This window comes from Solea senegalensis, linkage group LG10, assembly GCF_019176455.1.
Source record: "Solea senegalensis isolate Sse05_10M linkage group LG10, IFAPA_SoseM_1, whole genome shotgun sequence".
NCBI classification, from domain to species: domain Eukaryota; kingdom Metazoa; phylum Chordata; class Actinopteri; order Pleuronectiformes; family Soleidae; genus Solea; species Solea senegalensis.
In genome coordinates, this window is record NC_058030.1 from 18,995,202 (window position 1) to 19,012,103 (window position 16,902).

The 16,902-nt window shown below is 39.1% G+C and overlaps 1 protein-coding gene across 1 annotated transcript in view; it reads left to right on the forward strand.

The window, feature by feature from the left end:
* furinb (furin (paired basic amino acid cleaving enzyme) b) overlaps positions 1-16,902 on the forward strand; it is a 100,226-nt gene that overhangs the window by 72,098 nt on the left and 11,226 nt on the right. Inside the window, exons 7-9 of the mRNA XM_044036083.1 lie at positions 5,107-5,195; positions 8,400-8,572; positions 12,785-12,997. Coding sequence (XP_043892018.1) covers positions 5,107-5,195; positions 8,400-8,572; positions 12,785-12,997 — 475 coding nt within the window. The remainder of the gene's footprint in view (positions 1-5,106; positions 5,196-8,399; positions 8,573-12,784; positions 12,998-16,902) is intronic.

A 16,902-nucleotide genomic window follows, 5' to 3' on the forward strand; every position in this document is an offset into this window, starting at 1 on the left:
TATTCTCAAATATCTTATTTTGTCCACAAAGCAAAATTATTCAGGTGTAATCATGGGGGCTTGTTTTACTTATTAAAAGCAAGCTCTCAAACCAATTAATCCATTATCAAAATAGTTGGCGATTCATTTAATAATTAATCAATAATCCATTAATTGTTGCGGCCCCAATAACATCTACACCTGCTTAAGTCTATGATATTTTTATTCATATGTACGCTGCTTTTTCTGACTGTTGACTTTATTTAGCCTTTTCCATCTGGAAACTGAAGTTCTTCATTCTTCGTTCACTGTCCCACGCCACACAAGCGATGCTGGTGTAACGTGACCTCATTTGGTATGTTTTATGTCAACATTGGTAAAGCCAAAGGAAACATTTCACACACTGAAGTCACTTGACAGCATATTTGAACTCACCGGTTGAGGTAGCAGTACATGAACAACTCCTGTTTTCTGTGATGTAAAATCACTGATTATTCCTATGGACTTTGGTGTGGGAGAGGAATTTAACAGCCTGTCTAACAGTGAGGGGGGGAAAGGGGGTCAAATATGTTCTTAAGATAGAATGAATTTACCAAATGACTCAGCTAATAAATAAATAAATAAAGTCAAATTTGGTTTTCCTTCTGTCCCCAACAGCAGCTATGTTATTCGTGAGAATGAGTGTCCATGGCAGGCAAAAGCATGCTTCAGTGGTGATAATAGTCAATTCCTCATACAACTCCATGTACAAAAACCTGAACTATGCTTTTATGGATGTCTCTAACTCTCTTTCAATCTATTTAAGATGAATACAGAATTTTGGGTAAGTGTCTTATAAATAGAGATTTAATGGATTAAACTGTGGCTTCACTATTAACCCCTTTGTTTGTTCTGATCGGTGCCTTGCTGCATATATTAATCTGTCCAGTTGTTTGAACTGAATTTATTCCAGACCGATTCCAGACAGTCATTCGCAAGTATACCCAGACACGCGTGTGCAAATGCAGATAGGATTCAAACAGCCGTATCTTGATGCGCACAGCTTCCCCCAAGAAATGTCTTCCCAGTTGTCTGTGTTGACTTTTCATCATCATGGCTGACTCCTCCACCTGGCGTCGCGTCTGCGGCCACAGCTCCTTGGTCTGAGGACATGTGATCATGCTGTTGGACGATGAGGAGCTTTTTTACGAAGCTGTGAGAGGCAGTATGTTCACACATTTGCGACCAGCATTGTGCATGAACACGCTAAAAAAACATGCACGCATTTTTGATGAAAGGAGAACTGAACAGATCAGTTGGTGATTGGTTTGCAAATGAGAGTGTTCTTCTCTTTTGTCCTACTAAAAATAATAATGCATTTTATTTGAAGCGTCTTTAAAGACACCTAAGGACACTACAGAATGAACATTTATTTTTTAATAAACAACAGTAGAAACAATAAACACAATTTGGGTTGCGCACACATTGCAACAATCCTTATAAATCTACGTTATTTTACCTTACGCCCTAGACTCCAATACAACCAGTAAAATGTATTTTCTCTCCTTTGAAAAAAGTGTTTGTAGCTCTAACCTTGTGACAGAAAGATTGCTTGGGTCGTGTTGAGGCAGAGTCAACCTTTTAGTCACAAAGTAGGAGCTTTCATGGCTTTTAAAAATAAGCTTTTTCACTCACTTCCTTTCACCAGTTCAAATACTTGCAAAGTACCAATAGTGATTGACCAACCTTTCAGACACAAGATTGGAGCTTTTTTTGGCTTTCAAAAATAACCTTTGTCTGTGATTGTGCGTGGTAATGTTTGGCAGCGTACGAAAATGTAAGCACTAAACATGGACTACTTCATTTTTATTAATTTCCTAGTTTTGGTATCAAGTTCATCAATCTGCAGTACATCTATTTTTTGTGACTATAATTGTGATATAAAAAATGTTGATACTATGAACCTGAACTAGTTCATTTTAATCTGAATGGACTGAAATTGTGTGATTTTACAAACACCTCTTTGCAGCCAAGGCCATTACAACCACAAGACTGACTATTTACTCGCATTTTAGAAATGCCACAGCATTTTTAATTCAGATGGTGCTGTGATTTGGCAGGGATGCTTGACATTTAACATTCAAAGACTCTTATTTGCAGGGGATTTACAAATGCAAAAATGATGGCACAGTGCACGCATGTTGTATTGTGGACCAAGCCGTGGTACTAGCTGTTCATATTTTTTAATACGTGATCTTTGAGGTGAAACGTCAACAAAAATGGATTTCATTGCTTCAGTTTGTTTCAGAACTTAATACTTCATAAGTCAAAAACCTTGAAGTTGTGGGATTTATCATTTTTAAGCATTTAAGTAGTATTTCTACAGCTTTATTCTCCACATTAGGGTCTTGGGTCACAGGGCGTAAGGCTGGGTACACTCTGGACAGGTCGCTTAGAATTGGTCGCCAGTCCGTCCCAGAGACGAATAACCATCAATCTCACATTCACAGGGTGTTCAATTAGATTCTGCTTGTTTTTGGACTGTGGGAGGAAATTTGAATACCCCGAGAAAACCCACACAAACACAAGTGTGTAATTTTTAATTGCACTGGATCCCTTCGTCCAGTATTTCATTAGTGTGCAGCAGTGAGTGACCCACCGCTACATTAAATCACAGAGCAAGCACTTAGCGTCTTGGACATCATTAAATTTAGATTACACCTGCACTTGTTGTTATGTTTTAAGGCTTTCAGGTACATTAAAATCTGAAAATGCATCAGGTCAGATCTGGCGAGCACCACTTCTCAGTTGTCTCAGTGTCAGTAATCAGATTCTCTGATGAAACAGTAAATGTCAGACCATCACTTCACATGCAGAGATGTTATGTTGTACAGAGACCAGATGGAGTCTATTAACTCTGACTGTGGTCAAAGGCTTTTTCATCGATGTTTTTTTAATCATCTGATGTATGAACTGATTTGTGTTTGTGGATTGTAATGAAGCTCTAAGGCATCACACTGCATTACTTTACCCTGTCAAACACTCCCCCAAATGGCCGCCCCACTCAATAAATCCTAATTTAACCCCCGAGTACATAGAGTGTTCCTGTGGGAGCTACTGTTAATGCTATATGAAATGAGCTAGTTAGTAGTAAAACTATAATTTAACCTCCTGATTATGTTTATATTACCTTTGTGATGTATTACACCCTGTCATGTGGTGCATCAAGGTCCTTGTACAAGGGCATATGAAACAATTTTTAAATTGAATAATCGATTATTAATCGATTACTAAACGAACCATCAACTATTATGATAATCGATTAATCATTTTGAGGGTTTTTCCATTATTAAAACAAGATTTCTGATCGTTTTAGCTTCTTAAATGTGAATATTTTCTGCTTTCTTTGCTCCAAACAACAAAGAAATGTTTTTTTGGTTTTTGGACAAAAACAAGACATTTGAGCACATCATCACTTCACAAAACACCGATCGATATTTTCTACATGTTCTGACATTTTAGGGACCAAACAATTACTCGATTAATCGAGAATATACTCGACAGATTAATCGGTTATGAATATAATCGTTAGCTGCAGCTCTGAGGTGCAGTCATGGCAACTTGTGTAAAAAAAAAAACAAAAAAAAAAAAAGAAAGACAAGATTAATCAGGCAGAAAACAGCTCCTATGCTAAAATGTTTGAGAGGGAACAGAACTGAGAATCAGCGGGTGGGTAATTTATCACAGAGCCACACAGAGTCTAATCAGGATCCCAGCTGGAGGCGTCGCCATTCTCTGACCCTATGAAACGACTTTGTCCCCGGCCTCATCATCCGTGGAGATTGGAGATCACAAAGAAAGTAATTTTTGGCTCTTACACATAAATAAGTAAAGAAAATACTAAAAAAAAATATGTAATTAGCTCCATTTCAATAATATTGACATAGCAAAGCACCGGAGGTGGGCGTGACACCGTACAGGTCCTAATCGGATATCTGCTCTGTCATCAGCAGACAGATCTTAATGACCAATGGTAAATGCCAAGTGCTTAGTCCACATTGTCCATTTGCAGTCCGATCACACAGTTGAAGTCAATGGAACAAATTAAATCCCTTTCACTAATGATAATTTGTTTTTGCCTGCAATAATACTAAGCTAGCTGCACAGGCTTCATTGTAGACTTTAAATTTTCTTAGTTTTGCTGTTGATCGAACCAAGACTGGGTTGTTTACAATGTCTGAAATCTAGACGGCGTACTATAGGAAACTGGCCTGTTCTATGAAACTACAGACTGGCTCAAGGTAATTCTGAGGGACTGAATAATACATGCACATCAATAATATTTCATATCCCATTTGGATGTGTCCTGTGGCTGTCAAGGTGAAGTCATTTCTGATTGGATGACTCTGCATCCTGTGCAACACGGGGACAGATTTCGTTTTTCTCTGATGTTGAGATGAAGTCAAAAGAGGAAGTGTTTGAACAATGTACCTAACAGGATACTGTAGAACCTTGCGCAGGCTGTTATGCATTCCTGTGGACTTGCACATGAATATTGATAAGCACATTTTAAAGAGTTTAACAGTCAAGCCCTGAACAATGTGGTTTCTTCAGCCGGACTGTGTGGATGTGTTTTAATGAGATTTGATTGGCACTGCTGGGAACCGAAGTAAACCACCACACAACTGTCACTTAAGTCTGATCGAAAGTGCTTAATATTTCTTATAACTACGTCACAACTATGACATAAATATGAATATAAAAATGCCACAAGTTGTTCGGAATGCATGTAAAGAAAAAACACTGTGCAATTGAAAATATCAGTTATTATTCTGTTATTCTGGTAAAAAACATCACATTCTCCATTAAGGTCGCTGTGCACTTGAATGTTTAAAAGGCCTTTAATGTGAAGGCACAGTAGGCATACTGCTTAGTTGTTGTTACAGCTCTGATTCAGATCTAGTGCAGGGACAAAGGGACCATTTATACTAGTGTATTTTTTTTACTTTAACAGTAGTTTTGTTTAAAAACTCTGCACAGTTCTGCAAAGAACAGAAACATTTTTGGGTTGAATGAATTCTATCGAAGCTTTTTTATTATTATTATTACCTTCATTTCATCACTTTCTTCTCTCCTCTCTCTTCTCAGACATGGAACTCGATGTGCAGGAGAAGTTGCCGCTTCAGCCAACAACAGCGTGTGTGGTGTGGGCGTAGCCTATAATGCTAAAATTGGAGGTGAGTGAAGCGCATCATCAGGAACACTGTGTCTAATTTGAGGTAATTTATCCAAATGAATTAGATATTATTCAAATTAAAACTGAAACTCACAATAATAATCACGTTCGACCTAATGAATGTGGAAATAATTTGTTTTTAATAGGATTGTATTAATCTGGGACTTGAATCTGAGTTATCCTGATTTAGCTCCATATTTAATTAGAGATACATTAAAGAGTTTTGGTTTTAGGTTCTCGTTTGGACCAATGACTACCAATCTATTAATGACTGATTTATTCCGTCGTTTCTGCTGCAATAGCACATGATGAACTGTCCTTGATCCTTTATCACTCAGAAAAACAGCTTTTGATCACTTCTTGATCTATTTTTCTGATGAAAAAAAAAAAAAGCTCACGGCTTTGTCAAGACCTTGGTGTGTCGGTAAATAAATAAACACACACTGCATTCAAAGAGTATTCAGGCCCTTTCAGATTTTCTCACAGTTTGGTATGTTGCAATTTTCCGCTAAAATAAATATAATTATTTTCCTCATTAATCTACGCTCAGTATCCAAAACTCCAAACGATCTGGAACTTCGAGCTGAGACGAGAGATGCCTCTCTCCTGTGAAAAGCACCTAAATGACTCCCAGGCTGGTGAAACCAAGATTAAACTGATTGGCCTCAGTTCTCAGTGTCATGCCTGGAGATAACCAGCCACTGTGCCCCTGGGAAATTTTGAGTGAAGCATAACATTTTTGTTAAGATTTGTTTTTTGTGTCCATGGGCTCTGCAGACAATGACTTTGACCTCATGGTTTGGTCAGATGTGAGTAGCTGGTTTCATACAGACGTTTTTATTGAGGTGTCATTTAAGCAACATGAAAATGCAAAAGTGAAACAACATAAAACATCATTACATTACATTACATTACATTACATGTCATTTAGCAGACGCTTTTATCCAAAGCGACTTACAAAAGTGCATTTAAACATTTGGGTACAAATAAGAGCTAGAAGTAAGTAAGTAATGTAATGTAATGTAAATGTCTCTTATTCATAATCTTCTTCTCAAAGACGAAGGCACAATATGTATCTTCTTCTTTTGAGAAGCTCTTTCTTTTCCCAAAGAGAAAGAAAAGGTCTGTAAGGTCTTAAAGGTCCAGTGACACTGAGCTTGCTACGTAAATGCCTTGCACCGACGCTCAGATTCATAAACCTTGTATGCACAGGAACAAAGCACTTTGTGTTGTTTTACAATGTGCTTTATAAGTGAATTGGATAGGAAACCAATGAAGAAGAAAGTTGATACGGGGAGATGGAATAGTGTAGAGAGTTTGAAAGAGTCTGCTGTTACATGAAGGCCATTGTATTTGTCTGAATCTCTTAGGAATATGAGGGACAAGGAGTCCTCCATTTGTTGCAATCTTACCATTAAATATTACCAATTCTTACACTCTGGACCTTACCCTCAGAGCAGCACATTAGTTCACCCCACCTTTATTATGTGTCCTTTGCTCTACTAAATAAGAAATTCAATGCCAGATCTGTATTTTAAGTGTTTTATTTATTTGTCTTTAGGGATGAGGGAGCACCCTTAATTTAATCTTATATCAATGCCAGTGGAAAACTGACTTCACAGCCCACTGGGCATCTATTCATACCATCTGCTTAAAAGCTGATCAAAATAAGTGTCGGCATAAATTAAGTCTTGAAGGATTTTTCTTTTCTGTCTATGAAATATCTTGCACTTGATTAAGTATTCCAAGAATGCTTTTTGTAACTTTTGTCTCCAAACTATCTGTCAATGACACAATGGTAGCCAACAAGGCTCAGTGGAGCCTGACAAGTCCCGTTCACAGATGTTACCCATAACTCTCCTTCTCTGTATTCATTACCCGCCATCTCTCGACGGAGTCGCACATTGGCGCCATTCTCACAAATGACTCCCCTGTGAATCTGTTCATGTCACGGGGGTCAGTGGATTGTTTGTAAACAGCTGTGATTTGCCTCCAAATGCCTGCATGCTCACGTGTGCGCAGGCAGTTATGTTTGTGGCGACACCTCAGTGTGTGCATCCTCACTGAACAATGATTTGTGATTAAGTGTTTAAAAGCCTGTAATTGGCCCTACTTGGCTCGCTCAGTGTTTCCTTCCACCCACTGTACCTGTTTCCCCTCCTCCAGTACACACAGCTGCATCTCTACCTGCTTCCTTTGACTTGCAGCAGCAGGGAACCTGCACAGCCGTGGCTTAATAAGGAAACGTCAAGCAGCAGGAGGTTGATGAATATTGTTACGACAGTGATTATCATTACTGCTGCAATACAGCACTGGCATCATCACCAAGGAGCAGACGTTGAGTTTTATGTTGTGTGTTTACCCCAGGTAAAAAAATTTCAAAGTTGTGTTACGGCGAATCCCCTCTCCAGCCGAGTCGTTTGTGCTCCGGCTGCATCAACACTGGCGTATGTATGTCTGTGTCTGTGGGGCAGGCCGCGTTGGTTATTGAAGTCTGTGCGGATGATGTCAGTGGTAGCATTGCCTCTGAGGTCTGGGGTCCTCACCCAGTAATGGACCTTATTTGAAGGTGGTTTATTTCATGCCTCTCTACAGCCATTAATGTTCAGAGGAGTGATCTGAGGCTGCTCACTTCAAAGGCTCAGGCGGGGTTGTATTCAGGTATGATGAAAGGTGGCATTTGGTGCTACCCTGTGGACACGCCAGTCTGCAAAGGCTCAGTAAACTCCCAGCTCATTTATTACTGTGTGTGTGTGTGTGTGTGTGTCAGTCTTCTTGTTGTGGTCAGGCACTGGCTTTTCTTGGCTTGACAACAACTGCTATTTCATTTAGATGCTGTTAAAACAGTGTATTATCCGTCCGAGTTACATCTGTGGCTGATGATTTATAAGGTCACTTAAATCTGAGGTTTGTGAAGTCTTAGTTTTTCTTCCTGTGATTCCTGCCCCCCTCCCCCTTCTGTATTTCTTTTCTTGTGTGTATGGCTGAAGATAATACGGTTATTTGCAGTGCCACCACTTTCTTTCACTCTTTAGTTTTCTCATCTTGTTATCTTATGATGTTTTGACACACTGCTTTAAAGCTATAATGAGTATCCTCACTCTCATTACACCATCTGTCATCCTGTCACTGTTTCCACACTACTTTACTCTTCTCTAGTTTGGTTATCTAATCTGCACTGCATTGCAACATGACTGTTTTGTAGGAGTTCGCATGTTGGATGGGGACGTGACAGACATAGTCGAGGCACATTCCCTCAGCCTGAATCCTCAACACATCCACATCTACAGTGCCAGCTGGGGCCCAGAAGATGATGGCAAGTCACTGGATGGCCCTGCCAAGCTGGCTCAGGAGGCTTTTCTCCAGGGAATTACCAAGGTCAGTCACAGCATAAGTTTAGACTTATAATTTACTTTTATATTCCCTGTTTCATAGTGTCAGGATCAAACTAGCCTCTTCAAATGACTGGATAAATGAATTTCTGTACATGAGAAGATGAAAGCGACAGTTTGTAGGTTAGCTTAGTTTCACTTAGCAGCATAAAAGCTCAGAGGAACAACTAGCCTGACTCAGTCCAAAAGTAACAATACCAGGGCCTATGTTTATGTTGTGTGCAGTGTTATACTAGTTAATGAGTGATAGTTGAATTTTAACAATACATTTTAGACTGATTATTTTTCTTTGTTTAACCCTTTAACACAGAGCGTATCGCTGGCGACACTCTTTGCATTACTCAAATATGCGTCAGTCTGTGTTATTGGAATTCAATGGTTTCTAAAAGCTGAGGCGTTGCGAGTCAAAGCCAACAATGTGGTTATTACGGTGATTTCACTCACACACTCGGGGGAGCGGGGGAGAAACGGAGCAGAGAGCATAGAATTTTATACTCGAAACATTCTATTGGAAGTATGATTTATACTGTTCAAATTCCAAAATTATAATGGCAAATCTCTTATTCGCTCTTATTCATGCACAACTACAGTGTTTTGTTTTGTTTTTTTCTTGACTTTAAACTGAAAAATTGGCAAAAGCACTGGCCCTTTTACTATTAAAATAAGCAAAAATTGACATTTTGAGGCTTAGTTAAAGGTTATAAATGTACATTAGCAGCACATAAGTTATGTAGGCTTAATAAAACATTGAGCAACAGCCAAGCAGAGGACCACGGGGTGGAATCGTATCCAGGTCACTGCAAAAGGCCGTTTGCCCTCGGAGGGCGCCTGCTCTACCACATGAGCTATCCGGCGCCCCCACAGATATTAACTTTGCTAACTTCAGGAAAAGTGTTGCAATTGCTTGGGGCAAGTCAACACGGTTTACATCCAGGCGAGAGAGTTTGTAATGGAGGAAGTTTCTTACTCCTGTTTCAGCTCTGTTAGATGCATTTGAAAACTAGTGTTCTAAAAGCTGCTTCAACTCACATCAGCCAATTTTCTTCTCCAACAAACGTCAGTGCTTTGGTTGATGTTTGCTAGTATAAGTGGGTGAGTTCCAGAGAAATTAAACACAGACAAAAGGAAACAGATGTTGGTTAATTAATAGATGAAATCATAATCGGTTGAATTCTTGCAATTAAATGACTAATAGTTAATCATTAGCATCCCTAGTTGTGTGTTTCGCCATGCAAATGTGACCAACCCGTTAAACAATGGATTTCAGACACATCATCAGACAGTGGATACAAAATCCTACAATTTATAGCAAGTGTTTTATTCCATAGTGATGCCATCATGATACAGACAATTTGGGGTTAAAGTCTGAAGGGTAAAAATGATAAAACTCTCTCTTTTTAAACAACAGTATATTTATATCACTTCCTCTGCTTGGCATATTCATTTTTTCTGACCTGAGGAAGATTCACTCTGGATCAAAACGTTGTTTCTAAATAAAACTTAAAGAGTTTGAAAGAGTACGACATATACTGTATGTCAGCAACAAATATACCAGTGGAGCAGCTATAGATGAGCCACAAAAGAAATAGATGAGCTTTCACTGGTCCATAACCATAGTTACGTTCACAGGCCACAGTAATTGCTGCAAAAATTAATGAAAATGCTATTTTTTTTGTTGAAACAATACAATTAATATATCTCGTTTTATCACATAAAAATGTTCCACATGTCATGTTACAAAGGGGAAAACGTGCAAAGAAAAGAAAGAAAAAAACTACAGCAGAACCAGACTTTTGATTTAGCTTGTGTTCACTTGGCAATAGAGATAACCCTCAGTAATGAAGTGATGGTCTCTGACCTGTGTAACCTGCAACAAAGGCAGAGTCAGGTCATAAATTGGGCAGGGAGGTTTAGCAGTATTAGGCAAAGCTTCAAGGCTCTAGTGTTGATGCATTACAATTCAGACAGCGTTGTGTGTCCAGTAGAAGAGTATTTACAAAAACAACTCGAGGAGCAGGGGTGTATTGATTCTTCAAATTCACTATTTTGGCGTCATGGTTTGGTTTTACCTTCGTTTGTGGGGCAGTGGGAGCAGGAAATGCTCCTACACTTGTAATACAGGATCAAAAGGAAATGATAAAATTGAAAGTGATTTAAATTGATACAGCTTCTCTTCAATGAAAGAGAAAAGTCATTTTGTGATAGTGTTAGTTATAAAGTGAGAGTGCTTGTGAGTCAGGAGAGCTGATGTGGGTATAGTAGTTATACATTGTCCAGCCAAGCATTATGCCACATATTCTAATATTTGGCCTCAAGTTCAATTGGTCAGTTCCAGGTTCAGCAATTGTATCCATTTAAAAAAAGTTGGGGTCAAATAATAGATTGAAGGACCAGGTTTCTTTGTGCATATTCCAAGATGGCGGTGCCAGGCGTCCTTTTCAGAATCACAGAGTCCAGATCCTGACCCTATTGAGAGGCTTTGGGATGTGCTGTGTAAGACCCAACTTTCTCTGCATCAATACGTGTGTTAAGTTAAGCTAAATGCAGAGGTCAAATTCATTATCACTAATTGGTGTGTGTGTGCAAAAATAACAGTGAATATACCGGATAAAACACTCCCTATAGGCCTCACATTCTCCCTTCTGTATTGTTTTGTGTATCTGTGGATAAAACAGTGTGCATGCATCTCTTCCCTTACATCATATTAATTTCTGTCTTGCCATAAATAGTGTTATCACTGCTCTGTATGGGGTGGTGCCCCCACTTTTACATCCCCCACTCTTTTATCTCTTTCTTTCACTGTACTTTATGCATTTCTTGTTACTTGTTTTCTTCTGTAAGATGAATATGTTTCCTGCCCACAATGGGTCAAACTGCAGAAAAGTGATTAAACAAAGTTTTAATCTTACATTTTTATTCTGAACATCACAGTGTCTCAGGTTCACAGCTAGTACTCTTTGATGAAAAATTCAACTTCATTTGGTAACGTCTGAAGAAAACTGTGCAATGAAAGTCGTGAATAGAAGCCTGCGCTTTGACAAAATTTTAATTCTTAAAAGGTACTTTTATGGTGAAGATCTCACAAGACACTCAAAAAAGAACCGATCAAAGAAATAATGAAGACTTAACAAATCACGAAAAATGATGTTATAGAAAAGTGCAACACAACAAGGTAACGTGACTTCATTTTCCACTCAGATGCTGTTTTGGAGTTGTGGAATCTGTACAACAAATGCCCCGTTGCCCAGAGAAAGGTCAGCAGTGTAGGGAGCAGACTGACCCATGGCTTTAAAATAAGCAGCGAAAGTTAAAAATCGATTCTAAAGGTCAGAGGAAACAAGTGCAGGGAGGCCAAAACGGAGAAAATATCCATGGGTTCTCGACAATTCGCAAGAGCGAGCTTTGATTTTCAGTGACAGTCCAGCAAATACACAGTTTACAGTCTCGTAATGTGGAGACAAATACAAGCGAAAATGGTTTGTGTGTCTTAAACTAAAAACATAAATCTTAGAATCAGTCATTTTGGCACACACGGCAATTAGTGAGAGTGAATTTGTCCCTGCATTTAACCCATTACACACCAGTGGGCAGCACATATTGTATCAGAGCCCAGGGAGCAATGGGGGATATGGTGCCTTGCTCAGGGGCATCCTGGGATTAAACCAGCGACCTTCCAGTTACAAGCCCAATCCCTCTCCTCTTGACCATGGGCTGCCTCTAATCTAATGTTTTTGAGTTGACAAACGCTTTGCTGTTAGTATAGTTGTATTGAGTCATAAATCACTCCAGGTTCTCAGTGTAGATCAAAGGGGACTAAATGTATGTTTCATGTATTTTTGATATTTCACGGTCACATTACGCAGACTCACATGTCATGTTGTCATTTATCAGGCAACCTAAATTACATTCAGCTTGCGTAGATTTAGTAATTACATTTCTCCTATTTTTTATCTGATGCTGTCACAGTAATGTCCCTGTGTCATTATGATGTATTCATAAGAGCGATGCTTTCAGGGGTTCAGTTATTCTGGAAGAGAGCACATAAATGACAAGGCGTTTAAGACCAATGTCTTTGTTAAAGGCAATGTTTCACACTTCACTTAATTCTCGTTACGTTTTTTATTCCCACCGCTTTCTCCGCCTGTGAACATAAGTGGATTACATCTATATGAACACGCCGTATGTTTCTGTACCACAGGGACGCAGCGGACTGGGATCCATCTTTGTGTGGGCCTCGGGTAATGGTGGACGAGAGCAGGACAACTGCAACTGTGACGGATACACCAACAGCATTTACACCCTGTCCATCAGCAGCACCACACAGTCCGGCAACGTGCCGTGGTACAGTGAGCCCTGCTCCTCCACACTCGCCTCCACCTTCAGCTCCGGAAACCCAGGGGAGAAACAGATAGTGAGCGTATACACACATACACCCACACACACACACTTTTCAATATCTCTGTTGTTGTCTAGGGTTGTTTTTAACATAGTAAACAATCACTCTACACTCTGTGAATCTTCCCCTGTACATTGAAAAAGATTTGGGTGCAAGGGCTTAATCCCACAAATGATTTGTGACAATAATAATCCATTTGAAATAAGAGTGGCTGTAAGGCTCCGTCTAATCCTATTTCCCCACAAGGAATAGAAAAGACATAAATATTTAACATCACTGTTCTGTATAATAATTTATTATATCACACAGGATTAGAATGATGAAAAGTAACTCTGCTAAATGTAAGAAATAGGATAGATGAATTTATGTATGAAATGGATTAGTTATTGGGAAATAATCAAATGCTGTAAACCACCAAAGTGGAAAAAGTCCCTTAGTAAGAAAAATTAGGACTGTCAAATGATTTAAAAAAAATATTAATTGCAGAATTTGCTGTGACTAATTTTGATTAATTGCATATTTTCACATGGAAAGTGGGCGCTGTGGTTGCTCGTGCACATCCTAGTTATGAGTTCCTCACTACATCATGTTATACTCTGCTACACATACATTATATATACATATATATGTACATGCACATGCTTATATAAACAACAAGCTTTGTAGAATCACAGTGACTTAATGTTAGCACCCTTTCAAAACATTATGAAAGTCAATCCATCTGCAACATATGAGATGCAAAAACGTGTTTATCAACCACCTAAGCTGATTAGACTTGCTGCCATCTCACCTTTCACTCTCTCTTGCACGTACACACACACACACACACACAGAGGGCTATGTAAAAGCGTAGTCAGTGTATGGACAACAGTGGACAAGTCGATGCTGACATTTTTAAGAGCCTGTTTAATGAAGGAGGAGACAGAGAAATGAGTCAATTTACCCACTTGGTAGTATTTTTACTGCAGTACATATAGGTGTGTGCTGCACAAAAATGAAACAAGAAATATATGAGGTCACATATTCATCATGGAACTAATCACGACAAAATACATGAACGTGAACGTGTGAGATAAATGTTAATTTGTTGGTTAATTAAAAAAAAACACAATTAACAAATGTTGATTGACAATGAAAATAATTATAACTTTAATTAATTTAACCAAACGTAGATTGAATGAATAATACAGTTTTATATAGTTATCAAACAACATAAGTAGAATATGCAAATGCTGTTAATAAATATAAATAAAGATGAACTGATTATCGGCTTGTAAACTTTATATACATTATCAGTTCACAAAGCTGAAATCTATTCTGGAGGGTGTTTGTCTCGCATGATTGACTGGCCATTGTTGTCATTGTTTGCTAATGTGCACAATGAGCACTGCGCACGGCCATGACACATTGCTGCAGTTTGTACCTCTGTGGCTGAGAGTGCATAATCAACAAAGCTTCAGTCTAATTCTTCCATTCCTCCCACAAATTGTAAATTCAAAGTTCAGAACGTACGTTTTCTTCCATAGACACACATGTAGAGCATCAACAATCAGGGTGGCTCAGGTGGGCACGGAGGACACTAAGATAATAATCACAAGCATGGTGGCAGTGAAGAGGCAAGAGTATTATGACTGAGACTTTTGATGTTTTAAGTGTAAAGCAAATGAATATTGTGATCCCCCCCCCTCTCTCTCTGCTATCACGTCCCAATGAACTTTAACCTGAATCAATCCTTCCTGTTCTCTGGTGGCTACATGTCTGCTGCTCTTGCTACTGCTGCTGCTGTTGGGGTTCTATCTCCTCTTTACCTCCAGCAGTAAACTGTTCTACTGCTGCTTCAGCTGAGAGACCAATAAACAGCAAAGTGTCCCGCTCATAAATGCTGATGCTGTATGCCATCTTTAATTTAATACAGCACTTATTTGTATGGTAGCCACACATCATGTGAGACTATGTGCACCTGTCTCATCTCTCCATCAACTTCTTCTGCTTTTTGTTTGAGTTTTTCTTTTCCTTAATTCATCCTCTGGGTAGTCGTGACCATAGGAAGTAAACAAGCTGTGTTACTGGTGTTATATATTTAAAATGATTTACAACTGTGTTTCCAAAAAGACATGTTGTGAAATATGGTTCAGGTTACATTTATAGACAAACCTACACGATATGATACCATTTATATACATGATGAAGGCAGAACATGTATGTACAGGTGGAGCCCATCATAATTAATACAACAAAACCTCTTCCTATTCTAACAAGCAAGAATATCTAATGTGTTTATGTAACAAAAATCCTGTTCCCGTGAACATATCAGAAACATTCATCCAACTGTCACAATCAGACACTGACTGATGTGTGACTTACAGTGAGGAAAGATGACAAATGTGGACATTCTTTCTTCACACTGCTTGTCTGCTGAATACACACTTGCCTCGGGTGACAAAGAAACATGAAACAGCCACAAATCTACCATTCCTCCCCAAGATCCAGTGCTGCAGGCAAACAAACAGGCGAGCAGTGGCTTTGTATGGGTTCCTTTACTGTAACAGTCAGGAGCTGTAATTTGTCGTAGCATTGAGTTCACACAGCATTCCTTTGTGAAGAACTACTGTTACTGTTGGCTTTTTTGTTTCACGAGAAGATGAGACCTTTACAGCAGAGGCGACTGCTCTATTCCAGCAGGGGAAGCTCGGCTTCATCTAAAGTTTCAGAAAAGAAATAGTCAAATATGCACTATTGTATTTACATTTCATTACTAAAAGTCAGCTATGTGACGCGTTTGTTCAGAATCAGCTGTTAAACAATCTGATAAAACCAGTAGAAGCTCAACTTCATTGGATCTCTATGAGACGGCACAGAATAGCTTTTTTTTCCACTGTGGCGAGTGAGACGGTGATTGGATAAATGCGGCAAAATCGTGACTTCCAGGGAAGCACAGCTTCTCTGGGACTCAATGCAGCAGTGGGCGGGCACAGACCCTGGGCTGACAGCATTGTAGATATACAAGGCACTGGTTTGTTTGCTCAGAAAGTCTGGTTCATATGACTAGGTGTGAAAACTGAACTCTGATACGCACCAAAGAAGCAAACTGTGGTCCGCCTAAAAACGCAACAATAGCTGGGAGAAATGGCTGAGCCCATTTTTGCAGGGTATATGTGACGTATGTTAACATAAAACGATTTGGATGTTTTGCTATTATGCGGAGAAAACAGAAGTTGTCCCTAACCCTATAAAATAATAATAATAATCTAATACTTATATATTCAGTGGTCATAGGCTGTGTCCCAGATCGGGGGTCTGCAGCCTTCATCACCTGCAGGAAGTCACAACATTGTTAATGAGACGGTCTGGCCAACAGGATCTGAGGAAATTGCTCCACCAGCTGTTCCTATCCTTACCTTACTCACAAAGCAGCACTTCGACAGCAGTTTTTATTTTTCTGTTTTACCTAACTGGGGAGATGGAGATGCATTGCTGCCAATGGACGGTGTATGATTTAGGATACATAATATGACAGCATGGTGACAGTCTGCCTTATTTGTTTAGGTATTTTAAAATGAATATAAGGAAACCCATTTCAAGGGAAATGGTTACATAACATGCTTTAGGCTTGTTTTCTACAGGTTTTCTTGGCTCAGTTCAGCTCAGCCCAAGGCCCGGTACCAGTACCTAGCCTAAGGTTAGGAGAACCTGCTTTAGATTATGCCGTTTGCCAACAAGAGTCAAAGAAAAACTAAGATATCTCAAGTTCACACCTGCAAAAAAGGAAAATATAGCTGTTTGTGAAAGAAGAATAAAAGAAGAAAAATACAGTTCTGTGTTGCTGTGTGTGTGTACCGTAATGAGTACCATTATTTTTGTTATTAGTTTGTATTGTTTTTTTTTCACATACAATACAACAACTCATCAACTGTGAAGCA